We start from the raw sequence: 14390 nt of genomic DNA on the forward strand, positions 1-14390 counted from the left end.
ATAAGTTCTTATTGGGAGAGTCTTTAAGAAAATCTACATTGAAATCACCAGCAACCCCTATTTCTTTGTTTTTGGTTCTTAAATGGGCCAGTACAGCTTCAAGGTGGTTTACAAACAGATTAAAGTTACCTGCAGGTGCTCGATATACATTTAATATTATGAAGGATTTTTTGTGAAATTCTAATTCTGTTGCACATGCTTCCATATGCTGTTCTAGGCCAAATTTATGAATGTCTATGTTCTTAAATTTATGGCAGTTCTTGATGAATGTGGCAACTCCTCCTTTCTCCATTTCTGATCTACAAAAGTGAGATGCTAACCTAAACCCTGTAACACGTAAAAGTTCTATACCAGTGGTCACATGATGTTCAGAGAGGCAGATTATGTCAGCTGGGTTTGAAGACTCTAATTCACCTATGCAGATAGTTAATTCATTAATTTTATTTCTTAGTCCTTGAATATTTTGATGCAATAAAGATAGCTGACATTTCACACTGACTGAGTTAAAATTTGGTAGAGTTATAATATCTGCTGACTGTTGAAAATTCTTAACCAATAGCTGTTTATGCTGATGTAATAAGCTGAAATTATGTTTTTTGATTTCTTTCTCAAACTTAAGGTTTGTCTCAGTCCTAACCTCTCTTAAAATTTGCTTTCTTTCTGTCCTCCCTACCCTAAAAAAGGGTCTTTTCTGAACCCTATAATCACTGGTATTTTACCACTCATGACAGTGCCTCCCCCCTTTAACTTTCCTGCTATTTCCCCAGCCAATTTACCCTTCCCCTTCCTGTTGAGGTGAAGGCCATGCCTAGTATAATCCCACCTACTGAGAGAATCAACAGGACCACACCAATGTGTGACCCTGCACCCGACATAAGCAGCCGTTCCAGCTCTAAATTAACTCTCTTGACAGAAGAGTTCAAATGATGTCGGTCATGGCGCCCAAGAACAGATACAAACTTAACACTAGTATGCTTCGATGCTGATGCAATCTTTGCCAGGTCACATTCTATGCTGACCCAGGATCTCTGTCAATACTGTTACCTGCCCCACCCACTATAACCATGGTGTCTTCCTTAGTGAAATCTTTGCAAAGTGATCCTAAATCCTCTGTCACCTGCTCCAGACCAGCACTAGGTTTAAAAAAATTGGTGACCTGGTATTCTGATCCTAGTTCATCCTGCAAAAGTTGGCCAACACCTCTTCCATGGGAACTACCTAACAACAACACTTTCTTTCTCTTTACTGATTTCCTTACATTCTTACTTTTCCATTTGCTGCTGAAAGTTTGTTGTGCCCTGTCTACACCTGCAACTGCTTGAGGCTCACCAGCTTCTAACTGAAGCAACAGGTCAAATCTATTTTCCACATTCACCATGAAGCTGTCAGACAAAGTTCTAGGCCTGTTCCTCCTGTTGCCTGTTGCCACTTCCCACCTCTCTTTACCCTTCTCCCTCCTTAACCTGTCAAGATCTCCCCTGGCCTTGTCTAACTCAGCCTGAAGGGCGGCAATTTTCCCCTCCTGTTCTAGTATCTTCATATCTCTACTAGAAATCCTACAAAACCACTGATGAGTCTCATTTACTTCCCCTATTCCCACGCCACTAGTCACCTACATGGAAAAAACTACAGCACCCATCACACCAAAGTCCCGACCTAACAATTCTATGGCAAGTCAAGCACTTTTCACTCATGATAAACGTAATGGTTTATTAAGAATAAGTCAGTTAAATTACAGATAAACACGAAAATTCGGTTACACAAATTTGGCCTATACACAACTGTGTGTAAACAAAAACAAAAGTGCAAAGTTTCTGAAACAACAACTTAAACTTTACGCTACTTTCCGAAAAAGCTAGTTAAATAATGAAGAGGTATGCTAATTTCAATTGTTGGATAGAGCAAGGAAAAACTGAACGCTGCAGCAGAACGTAAACAAAAAATATGACTGTACGGTCTTTTCGCATTTTCTGCTTTATTACGTAAAGAAAAATGAAACTTTTAATGGTACACTTAAAAGGCACACTAATACACCTATTTACCACGTAATCAGTACTAATCTATATGTTTTATAATCTAAAATGACTTATCTTTACGAGAACACCAAATCTCGCGCTAGTCGCCTGGCTGCAGGGCTGCCAATGACATTCATTGAGGAATTTTTAACATCATTCACACACTTTCACCAACTTACTTTCACAGCAGGAGAAACAGCAAGTCAAAAATGTGTGTCCTGCTTTTTCAGAGTAGCTGATAACAGTGGCCCCAACAAGTGTACACTGTCTAGACTCATTCTCTAGAATTCACAGAATTTGTGCTCATGTCGAGGGAGCTAATGAAACATCACAGCTGAACAATGAAAAACATCACCACCAAACTACGTTTCATATTAATAGCATTGTAAGGGTGCACCCAGTACTTCCTTTCCTTTAGCGATTTTTAAGCTTTAAATACTGATATGCAGGATAACTTCCTCTTTAGAAGGACCCATGACTTCAACTAAGGCAGAAACATGATTCATGCTGTCTTGTTACTTCTTGTAATGCAGTATTGTACTGAATATTGTATGACCCCAGTGGGAACATGAGTGTTGCACTGAAAAGCATCATGTCGCGTGACTTTTGCATTGTGTCACATCATATATTGTATCATCCCTTTGTGAACTGCACCTAAGATTTAGGTCAACAAATGTAAAACTGGGCAATGGAATGCAGCTGAATTAAATCAGGTAACCCTGAGGGAATTACATCAGAAAATGACACACTGAATGAGATATGCTATTTGAGCAGCAAAATAAATTATGATGGCCAAAGAGGGAAAGATATAAAATGCAGACTGGTAACAGCAAGAAAAGCATTACCACATAATACAAATTGAAATGTTAGGTAGACTTTTCTGAGGATATTTGTCTTGAGTGCAGCCTTGTATGTAAGCAAAATGTGGATAATAGGCAATGCAGACAAGAAGACAACAGAAGCTTTTGAAACAGGGTGCTGTGGAAGAGTGCTGAAGATTAGGTGGGGATATTGAATAACAAATGAGGAGTTAACTTAATCAAATTAAAGAAAAATTAATGCACAATTTGTCTGAAAAAAGGGATTGTTCGATTGCACGCCTCCTGAGACCTCAAGAAATTATCAGTTTCGTAACGGCAAGAAGTGTAGAGGAAGACCAAGGCTTGAATGCAAAAAGCAGGTTCATCTATATCTATGTATATACCCCGAAGTCAATGTATGGTGCATGGTGGAGGATACTTTGTGTCACTACTAGTCATTTCTTTCCTGTTCAACACACAGATACAGCAAGGGAAAAATAACTATCTATATGCCTCCATATGACCACTAATTTCTCTTTACTTTTCTTTATGGTCCTTATGAGATATGTACACTCATGGCAGTAAAATAATTCTGCAGTCAGCTCCCAATGCCAGTTCTCTAAATTTGCAGAATACTGTTTCACAAAAATAATGTTGTCTTCCCTCTAAGTATTTCCATTTGAGTTCACAAAGCATCTCTGTAATACTTGCATGTTGATCAGCCTACTGGTAACAAATCTCAAAGCCTGCCTCTGAATAGGTTCAATGTTTATAAATTTAGACAACATTGTCCATGGAGCGCAGCAGTCTGGTGCTACACTTAGGTTAAAACAACAGTCAAGATCACATTCACATTTGTTTATTATGACTGGTTTCAGGTTATGTTAAAGCCATCCTCAGATTTTTTTTTGAAACCTCTAGGGCTGGTGCTGGCAGCTCCTCAATTTTTCCACATGATACCACGATTGGACACTGTACAGTGTACAACTGCGGCATCATGTGAAAAAACGAGGATCCTTAAGCACCAGCCATAGGGAACCCAAAAAATTAGAGGATGGCTTTAACAGGGTGTATACAAGGACAAGGAAAAAAAATTCCCGGATTTCTCCTGGATATCCCGTTTAAAAAAATATGCTTTTTCCCGGGCGAAAATACACTTTCTCTGCTAAGTGACAGTAGGTTTTCTGTAGATTTCCCTCGAAACTGTAAAACTTATCAATCCATTGAATGGTTAACGTTTTATATAATCGCGTAGAACTTCCCGCGGGGGGGGGGGGGGGGGGGGGGGGGGAAGACTGAGCAGAAAGACCTTTGATTTGCAGCAACATATACGCTGCATAATTTCGTATTACGAAAGTATAAATTCGAATTGCACCAAACACAGCGCGTTAGTTTCCGGAGCGTTGCAACCGAGGTTGCGATGTCCTTTTGTAAGCGAGTCATATCTCAAGCCACGAGATCTCGCCAGCCGATGACAGAAGCTATTCAGAGCATAGGACACGTGTTATAGTCAGCTAATAGCAAGATTACTGGTTACATAGCGCGAACACACAAGAGGAAAAGTTAACGGTTTACATTAATGTACACAGTACCGTATATCTACAAGAAAAGCTAAGCTTTCACATATAATATTGGTCTCTAAGATTAACACGCTACAATAGAAGCTACGCTTTCACATGTAATACTGATATTTTTTTGCGTGTGTTATACTTTAACATACATCACACAAATGTGCCAGTAAATTTAAAATTATGACGTAAATGCCTCGGCTCAAAATTCTTATAAGTGGCTGGTCCTCAAACTGTTCAGTTTCGAACGCACTGTGATTTAGATATCCATCCCACTTTCTCACACGTAACATTATTCATCTTGCGTAAAAAGAAATTTACTTTGAAAGTAACGCTTTTCTAACGACCGTTCGCAATATTGTTAGAAATAGGTTCGATTTACCAGTTGCCAGAGAGCGCCAGAAAACGCATTATTGTGAGTGTGCAACTGCAGTGGTGTAGGAAGCCCGCATGTTCGTGTGTATAAAGCACTAAGAGAGCTTACATTACACCAAAAAAGAAACAGGGCATCAGAGGATACTCCAAAGAGCATCGAAATTTCCTAAACCCTACTAAAATGCATAATTCGGCTTGAAGTGCAAATTGGCTTTTTCCAGATTCACAATGAAGTAGGTTCCATCTGATATTAAGCTTTTCAGTGTGGTTTTTGGGATGTAAATTTTCTTGGAGTACCAGTACTCTTCGATCTCATGTTTGGTTCTTTATCGTGGCATAATGCCATACATGGCAGAAGATGATAATGTGCACTTGAAATTCACCGAACAGTTGGAACTAGCCAATACTGTAGAATGAAACACTTCGTTTCAAATAAAATGATTGCCTCAGCGGAATTTCTTTAGCAAACTTGCAAAAATAATTTCCTTCTTCTGCAAGGCGATTAATATGCTTGACTGCTACTAACTCGGAAAGAAAATAAAATCAGAAAACTGAGATTAATAATATATTTTTGCCCTCCATAACTATGTGAATGTATTTTAATTCACTTGATAGCTCACGGCCACAGAAATCCGTTTTGTTTTCATTTGACGTGGGAGCTGTACACAAAGAGAAGCAGCAAAATGACGTAAACACGGGTCACGTGGAGACTAACCCCCTCCCCACTACAACTCAGACAACTCTGTGCAAGCTCGAATCTGGCATCTAGGGCGCGCGGGAAAAATTTTTCTCGTTTGCATCTGGCTGCTTGCAGCTACTACCGATACAGCTAACAGCCAAACTACAAGTAGCGCCGTAGCGGGAAGCGGGAGAAGGTACAGCTTATATGTGAGTCAAATGCGCATGCGCAACAGACCGCTAGCAACTGGTCAAAAGAACCTAATGTGAACAGTTGTGACATCATGCTCATAGCAAGCAGTTTATTGTTACGAAAAATTACAGTCTACGCCCCACGGCCTTTGACATACTTTTGCTATCTGCAGACGCTTGTGCGTGCATGGTGTTTTGTTGTAAATTGCACATTTCCTTTGCCACTAAAGTTTTATTTTTTCCCTCTCGTTTATATTTTATTGCTGCAGTATCATTCTCCAGTAGCAGAATACAATAACATTCTTTGCTAGAGAATCAATTCTGCAGTCAAAATTACAAAAATTTAATTGAAAGCTAAAACAATGAAAAATTCCCAGAATTCTGAAAGATTCCCGGGTTTTTCCCGGTTATCTCCCGGATGAAAAAATTCCCGGGTTTTTCCCGGATTTCCCGGTTGTCCCAGGTCGTATACACCCTGTTTAACATAAGCCAAAACTGGTTATAATATATAAATGTTATTGTGATCTCTACTGTTGTTTTAGCCCAAGCTTTGATGTTTTCCTGTTATCTGACCTAGTGGGGATCCCAAACAATCAAAGTAGTACTCAAGAATGAGTCGCACTAGTGTGCTATACACAGCCTCCTTTATAGATGAGCTACACTGTCCCAAAATGCTCCCAATAAACTAAAGACAACCATTTACCTTCCCTGCTACCATCCTTACTTGCTCATTCCATTTCATATCACTTTGCAACATTATGCCTGGATGTTTAATTGAGCAAGCAACAAACTACTAATACTGTATTCAAATACACGTAAGGTTCCTATATTGCTCCTGCTGCTGCTGCTGCTGCTGCTAATCCATTATAGCTCTGCATTGGCTGATCACTATTTGTTTACACATCCACAGAAAATTTCATGATCTAACCTTTCTTGAAAACAAGAGGAAATATTTCATGGGAATAAGGTTTGTGCAGAAGCAGATGTTGACATTTATTATTAAAGCCTTCACAAACAAATTTAGATCTAATGGATAAAAGGGAGATAATTTGGATGCAGATGTAGGAGTGGCGGTATGACATAAAACAAAGATACAGTAGTGATAAAACAAGGACATTACGAACCATCTTGAATCATATTTCCTCTCTTGATTTATGGAAGCTCTTCCAGGTGTTAGATTCAAAGTAAATACAGTAGAAGTGTGATGTATTTCTCAGTCTCTATTTCAAAAGAAAGAAATTATTTTAAGTTAATAGTCTTTATAAGGTTAGGCTGGGTGGATATCTTTCTTGCAAGTAAATCGATCTTAGTTCAACATGTCTGCTAACGGTGGCAGTATTTCCACCATGGCTATGTAAGGATTTGGTACTAATGGAAGTACTTAACAAGAAGTTCACCTTAAACAAAGGATTGCACAAGGTAAATAGGAAAGTAGGTACTTCCTAAAAAGGATTGGAAGGAGAGAAACGAGCACAGAACAAAAACCATGATTTTGCTGTGATAATGTTCTGTAAAAGTTAAGACATTATTATAGTAGGTTTAAGAAAAAAGTTTGCTAAGAGAGATGATTTTCTCCCTCACCTGTAGTGCCTTGTGACTGTCCCATGTGCTGCTTCTGCCTCAATGGTTTTGCCGTCGGGACACATGAGAACTGAAGTCATAAGACCAAGAGAACCTGAAACAAGGAAATAATAATAATAATAATAACAGCAGCAGCAGACACAAAGACATATTTGAAACTATTCTAACAGTTCACCATGGAAGTAGTAAAGGTATTAAAAAGTTTATAGTTTTTCTCAAGCAGTTGAGCTACTTTGAACAGCATATTCAATGTATTATTATAGCCAAGACAGACAGTACACAAAGACCCAACAATCCTATTACAAATTCTCTTTGATCTCTCTACTACCTTCACAAAAGATGTAGACACTGGAAGGATAAATGATGAGATAAAGGAAATTATTCAGCATCTTAAGAAAGGCAAAAACTTAACTGTGATGGGGGACTGGAATTCAGTAGTAGGGAAAGGAAGAAAAGAAATGTAGTAGATGAGCATGGACTAGAGAAAAGGAGTAAAAGGGGAAGCTACCTGTAAAATTGTGCACAGAGCATAATTTAATAATTGCAAACATTCAATTAAAGAATCATGAAAGTTGGTTGTACTTATGGATGTGTCCTGGAGGCAGACACCAGAAGATTTCAGCTATATTATATAATGTTAAGTAAGAGATTTTAAACCAAAAAGCATTCCCTGGGACAGATGTGGACTTCGACCGTTATTTAATTGGTTATTAACTGCAGATTAGAACTTAAGAAATGGCAGAAACATATGAAATTAAGGATAAGGGAGCTGGAGACTGTTGAGAATTCCCAAGTGGGCATTAGGCAATGATTGATAGATACAGGGGAAGGAATACAATATTACGTAAATGGGCAGCTTCAAGAGACAACTTAGTGAAGGCAGCAGAGGATCCATTACGCAGAGAGACAAGGCCCGGATAAATTTATCTGATAACACATGAGGTATTGAATTTAACTGGTAAAAAAGAAAATATAAAAATGCAGAAAAATAAGTTGGCAGGAGAGAATACAGACATCTGAAAAATGAGCTTGACCGAAAGTGCAGAATGACTAAGTAGGAATGCTGGAAAAATACAAAGCTGAAAAAGCATGCTTGCCTAGGAGAAAGATGCCATGTGCAGCATCTGTGAAAGTATAAATAAATATGATGTGATAACAAAGACAGAAGAATTTATGTATTTGCATACTGGCCAACATAATTATTTCAAACTGCAAATGTTAATACAATGATAGGAACATTCTCCCCCGGTTTCAGTTGGTCCCCTGTGGGACTTGGGCAAATGCTATGACATAGCTAGTCGAACCGCTAGTTCAAGGTATTCCAGATGTTTGGCGGCGCAAGGAAAAGCCATCTTGTAACATCCATGTCAACTAAGGCTTACATATTGTTTTAAAAATAATAATAATAATAATAATACTTGTGTCTCCTGAAGTATTGTAAGATATGTTTCATCCGATTCTCACTTTCTCTATTCAAGCTTTGTTACAAAAAATGTAAGTGTTTTATATATTTATTATACTTATGTTTTTATGTATGTTTAACCATTCAGATAGTTACAAAAGGTGATCACACCACTTACTTCAGTGCTGCAACTTTGTTTAATGCCTTCTTTTTGCTTTTAGGACAATTTTATGTAAATCAACATTAAAAGTAATTAAATATTGAACATGTGTGATTATTTTTCTACCTAGATACACATACAGGTACACTATGGAGTACACCACATGCTAGAGTGTTAGCTACCATGTGTAACAACTTCAATTTGCCTACAGGACAAACAAATGTCTATGAACACTACAATTCAGTGCGAGTGTGATTAATTTTAAAGAGACTTTTGCTATTTTTATTCATCGGCCAGAAACGATTAACATTACGTACAGAACTTTGTGTTGAGTTTAGACTGAAGTTCTAAATGAATAACAACATCTACATCTACATTTATACTCCGCAAGCCACCCAGCGGTGTGTGGTGGAAGGAACTTCACATGCCACTGTCATTACCTCCCTTTCCTGTTCCAGTCGCGTATGGTTCGCGGGAAGAACGACTGCCGGAAAGCCTCTGTGCACGCTCAAATCTCTCTAATTTTACATTCGTGATCTCCTCGGGAGGTATAAGTAGGGGGAAGCAATACATTCGATACCTCATCCAGAAACGCACTCTCTCTAAACCTGGACAGCAAGCTAATGCAGAGTGTCTCTCTTGCAGAGTCTGTCACTTGGGTTTGCTAAACATCTCCATAACGCTATCACGCTTACCAAATAACCCTGTGATGAAACGCACCGTTCTTCTCTGGATCTTCTCTATCTCCTCTCTCAACCCGATCTGGTATGGATCCCACACTGATGAGCAATACTCCAGTACAGGTCGAACGAGTGTTTTGTAAGCCACCTCCTTTGTTGATGGACTACATTTTCTAAGGACTCTCCCAATGAATCTCAACCTGGCACCCGCCTTATCAACAATTAATTTTATATGATCATTCCACTTCAAATCGTTCCATACGCATACTCCCAGATATTTTACAGAAGTAACTGCTACCAGTTTTTGTTCCGCTATCATATAATCATACAATAAAGGATCCTTCTTTCTATGTATTCGCAATACATTACCTTTGTCTATGTTAAGGGTCAGTTGCCACTCCCTGCACCAAGTGCCTATCCACTGCAGATCGTCCTGCAGATCTTCCTGCATTTCGCTGCAATTTTGTAATGCTGCAATTTCTCTGTATACTACAGCATCATCCATGAAAAGCTGCATGGAACTTCTGACATTGTCTACTAGGTCATTTATATATATTGTGAAAAGCAATGGTCCCATAACACTCCCCTGTGGCACGCCAGAGGTTACTTTAACATCTGTAGAGGTCTCTCCATTGAGAAGAACATACTGTGTTCTGTTTGCTAAAAACTCTTCAATCCAGCCACACAGCTGGTCTGATATTATGTAGGCTCTTACTTTGTTTATCAGGTGACAGTGCGGAACTGTATCGAACGCCTTCCGGAAGTCAAAGAAAATGGCATATACCTTGGAGCCTGTATCTAATATTTTCTGGGTCTCATGAACAAATAAAGCGAGTTGGGTCTCACACGATCGCTGTTTCCGGAATCCATGTTGATTCCTACAGAGTAGATTCTGGGTTTCCAGAAAACACATGATACGCAAGCAACAAACATGTTGTAAAATTCTACAACAGACCGATGTCAGAGATATAGGCCTATAGTTTTGCCCATCTGCTCGATGACCCTTCTTGAAAACAGGAACTACCTGTGCTCTTTTCCAATCATTTGGAACCTTCCGTTCCTCTTGAGACTTGCGGTACACGGCTGTTAGAAGGGGGGCAAGTTCTTTTGCATACTCTGTGTAGAGTCGAATTGGTATCCCATCAGGTCCAGTGGACTTTCCTCTGTTGAGTGATTTCAGTTGCTTTTCTATTCCTTAGACACTTATTTCGATGTCAGCCATTTTTTTGTTTGTGTGAGGATTTAGAGAAGGAAATGCAGTGCGGTCTTCCTCTGTGAAACAGCTTTGGAAAAAGGTGTTTAGTATTTCAGCTTTATGCATGTCATCCTCTGTTTCAATGCCATTATCATCCCAGTGTGTCTGGATATACTGTTTCAATCCACTTACTGATTTAACGTAAGACCAAAACTTCCTAGGATTTTCTGTCAAGTCGGTACATAGAATTTTACTTTCGAATTCACTGAACACTTCACGCATAGCCCTCCTTATGCTAACTTCGACATCGTTTAGCTTCTGTTTGTCTGAGAGGTTTTGGGTGCGTTTAAATTTGCAGTGAAGCTCTCTTTGCTTTCGCAGTAGTTTCCTAACTTTGTTGTTGAACCACGGTGGGCTTTTCCTATCCCTCGCAGTTTTACTTGGCACGTACCTGTCTAAAACGCATTTTACAATTTCCTTGAACTTATCCCATAAACACTCAACACTGTCAGTGTCAGAACAGTAATTTTCATTTTGCTCTGTTAGGTAGTCTGAAATCTGCCTCCTATTACTCTTGCTAAACAAATAAACCTTCCTCCTTTTTTTTGTATTCCTATTTACTTCCATATTCAGGGATGCCACAGCGGCCTTATGATCACTGATTCTCTGTTCTGCGTTTACAGAGTCGAAAAGTTCGGGTCTGTTGGTTATCAGTAGGTCCAAGATGTAATCTCCATGAGTCGGTTCTCTGTTTGATTGCTCGAGGTAATTTTCGGATAGTGCACTCAGTATAATGTCACTCGATGCTCTGTCCCTACCACCCATCCTAAACATCTGAGTGTCGCAGTCTATATCTGTGATTCATGTAGCTTTTAGTTCAAAGCTAAAATAATTAATTTTTTTGTGTCTGCAGGCTCATTTTCAAAGACAGAGGTCACATAATCACTGCTGGTGTTTCGTTTATTTATTTTATTCTTTGTTTATTTCTCTCTTCTTAAGTTCATATCGCAATCAACTGGATGGATTCTCCATTGCTCTGTAAGATTATTTGACTGTGCAGGAATCTAATTCTAATCATTACATGCTTAGGTCAGGTCAGGGCACTGACGCAAAATGTATTTTATAGAGTAACATATGTAAGAAGGTATAAAAACAACTAAAGTAAATATCAAACAGGTATTTCTAATTTATAGTAATGTGCTCCAAATGCACTCAGTGTTAATAATATGTGTTTTTCAGTGAAAAGATTATTTATACATATTGTGTGTCATTCCGTGTATTATACAAACCAGCAGCTATGAGAACTGTTACGTAAAGTTCTATGGATGAAACTCTACATATTCGCAGTCTGTCTGGATTCTTATGTGCCAGAGAGTACCTGCAATAAGCACTGTTAGGTTATACACTACTAAATGTAAACTTTTTGTTCAGTACCCTAATACGTAAATTCATAAATCTTCATTACACCACTATCATATTTATTTATTTTATCTCATTTATGTCTGCGATTTCCCATCAGAGAGGTCACAGTTTGTAGTAACTGGCAGAAAGTCATTGAGTGAAACAAAAGAGATTTCTGGTGTTCCTCAAGGCAATGTTATAGACCCTTTGCTGTTCCTTATCTGTATAAATGATTTAGGTGACAATCTGAGCAGCCATTTTTGGTTTTTTGCAGATGATACTGTTGTTTATCATCTAGTGAAGTCATCAGAAGATCAGAACAAACAGCAAAACAAGTTAGAAAAGATACCTGTGTAGTGCAAAAATTGACAATTGACCCCAAATAATGGAAAGTGTGAGGTTATCCACATGAATGCTGAAAGGAATCTGTCAAACTTCAGTTATGTGATAAATCAGCCAAATCTAAAGGCCCTAAATTAAACTAAATTCCTACGAATTACAATTACGAACAACTTAAACTGGAAAGAACACACAGAAAATGTAGTGTGGAGGACAAAGCAAAGATTGTGTTTTACTGGCAGAACACTTAGAAAATGTAACAGAGCTACTAAAGAGACTGCCTGTACTATGCTTTTGGAGTACTGCAGCACCGTCTGGGATCCTTTTCAGGTAGGATTAATGCATTACATCGAAAGAATTCAAAGATGAGCAGCATGTTTTGTATTATCGCAAAATAGAAGAGCGAGTGTCACTGACACGATACAGGAATTGGGGTGAACATCATTCAAACAAAGGTGTATTTCGTTGCGACGGAATCTTCTCACGAAATTTCAGTCACCAAGCACTGTCTGGCAGGTCATGCAGGGACTAGATGGCAGCCTGACAAGACTGCCAGGTGAAGTGTCAAGAGGGACAGGGGTGGGTGGGGGGAGTGGAAAAAGAGAGGAGCAGGGAAGGTGAAAGGATGGGAGAGTGCCATGAAAATGGAGAAGGTAACAGGACAGAGGGGGCAAAAACAGTTGGGTTGAGAGTGTAGGGACAGTAGATTACCATATGCTGAGGCCGGGATGATTCCGGGAGCAGAGAATGTGCTGTAAGGTTAACTCCCATCAGCGCATATCAAAAAAGCTGGTGGTGGAGCAGAGGATCCAGATGGCCCAGGTCGTGAAGTAGCCACTGAAATCAAGCATATTATGTTCAGCTGTATGTTGTGCCACAGGGTGGGCTACCCTGCTATTGGCCACAGTTTGGCAGTGGCTGTTCATCCTGGTGAAGAACTGGTTGGTAGTCATACCAATATAAGAAGTTGTGCAATCGTTGCAACAGAGCTTGTGTATGATATGGCTGGTTTCAGAGGTGGCCCAACCCTTGATATGTAAGATAAACCTCTCACAGGACTGGAACAGGAAGTGCTGGGTGTGTGGATTGGGCTGGTCTTGCACCTGGATCTTCCACAGGAATATGATACCTGTGGCAAGGGGTTGGAACTGGGAGTGGCATACAAGAATGGACAGGGACATTGTGCAGGTTGGGTGGGTGACGGAACACCACTTTAGGAGGGCTGAGAAGGATCTTGGTAAGGCTGTCCCTCATTTGATCGATAATCAATGCCCCGACAAAGGTGGTGGTTCATTTGTTCCAGAAAGGGGTGGTACTGGATAACGAAGGAGGCACTCCGTTGCTAGCCTTGCAGGTGGTGGGAGGATTGGGGGTATATGGAGAAATGGCACAGGAAACCTGTTTGTAGGCTATGTCATGAGTACAGTGCCTCCCTGTGAAGGCCTTCATGAGACTATCATACTGGCAAAGGGAGGTCTTGTCACTGCAGACAAGCCACCTCTGAGTGGCAGGCTCTACGGGAGGGATTTATTGGCACGGAAGTGATGGCAACTGTCAAAATGCAGGTATTGTTAGTGGTTAGTGGGTTTAACTTGGAGAGAGTTGTGGATGGAGCCATCACCCCACCTCCCACCTTCCAACACTTCACCTGGTATTCTCGTCAGGCTGTCATCTAGGCCCTGCATGCCCCACCAAACATAGCTCTTCCCCCCCCCCCCCCCCCACACACACACACACACACACACACATACTTTACTATTCCTCTCCTTCAACGCCTCAATCTAGATTGCTATTCATATGACAGTTGCAGTGCAATCGCACTGCCGATGGTAGCGGTCGTGTGCACGAGGTGTGCTTGCTTGTGTGAATGTGTGTTTCTGCTTTCTTTGCTGAAGAAGACTTTGCTCAAAAGCTATAATACATAACAGTCTTTCATGGCGCCTGTCTGCATTCCAACAGGTCATCTGTACGGTGAATAGCAATCTATTCTTTTCCTAATATTGT

At 39.8% G+C, this 14390-nt stretch overlaps 1 protein-coding gene across 1 annotated transcript in view; it reads right to left on the reverse strand.

Annotated features, from left to right (window-relative positions):
• The window catches only part of LOC126163118 (isocitrate dehydrogenase [NADP], mitochondrial-like), a 143386-nt gene that overhangs the window by 11622 nt on the left and 117374 nt on the right, over positions 1 to 14390 (reverse strand). The window contains exon 7 of the mRNA XM_049920041.1: positions 7210 to 7303. Within this exon, the coding sequence (XP_049775998.1) occupies positions 7210 to 7303 (94 nt within the window). The remainder of the gene's footprint in view (positions 1 to 7209; positions 7304 to 14390) is intronic.

This window comes from Schistocerca cancellata, chromosome 2 (genome assembly GCF_023864275.1).
Source record: "Schistocerca cancellata isolate TAMUIC-IGC-003103 chromosome 2, iqSchCanc2.1, whole genome shotgun sequence".
NCBI classification, from domain to species: Eukaryota; Metazoa; Arthropoda; class Insecta; order Orthoptera; family Acrididae; genus Schistocerca; species Schistocerca cancellata.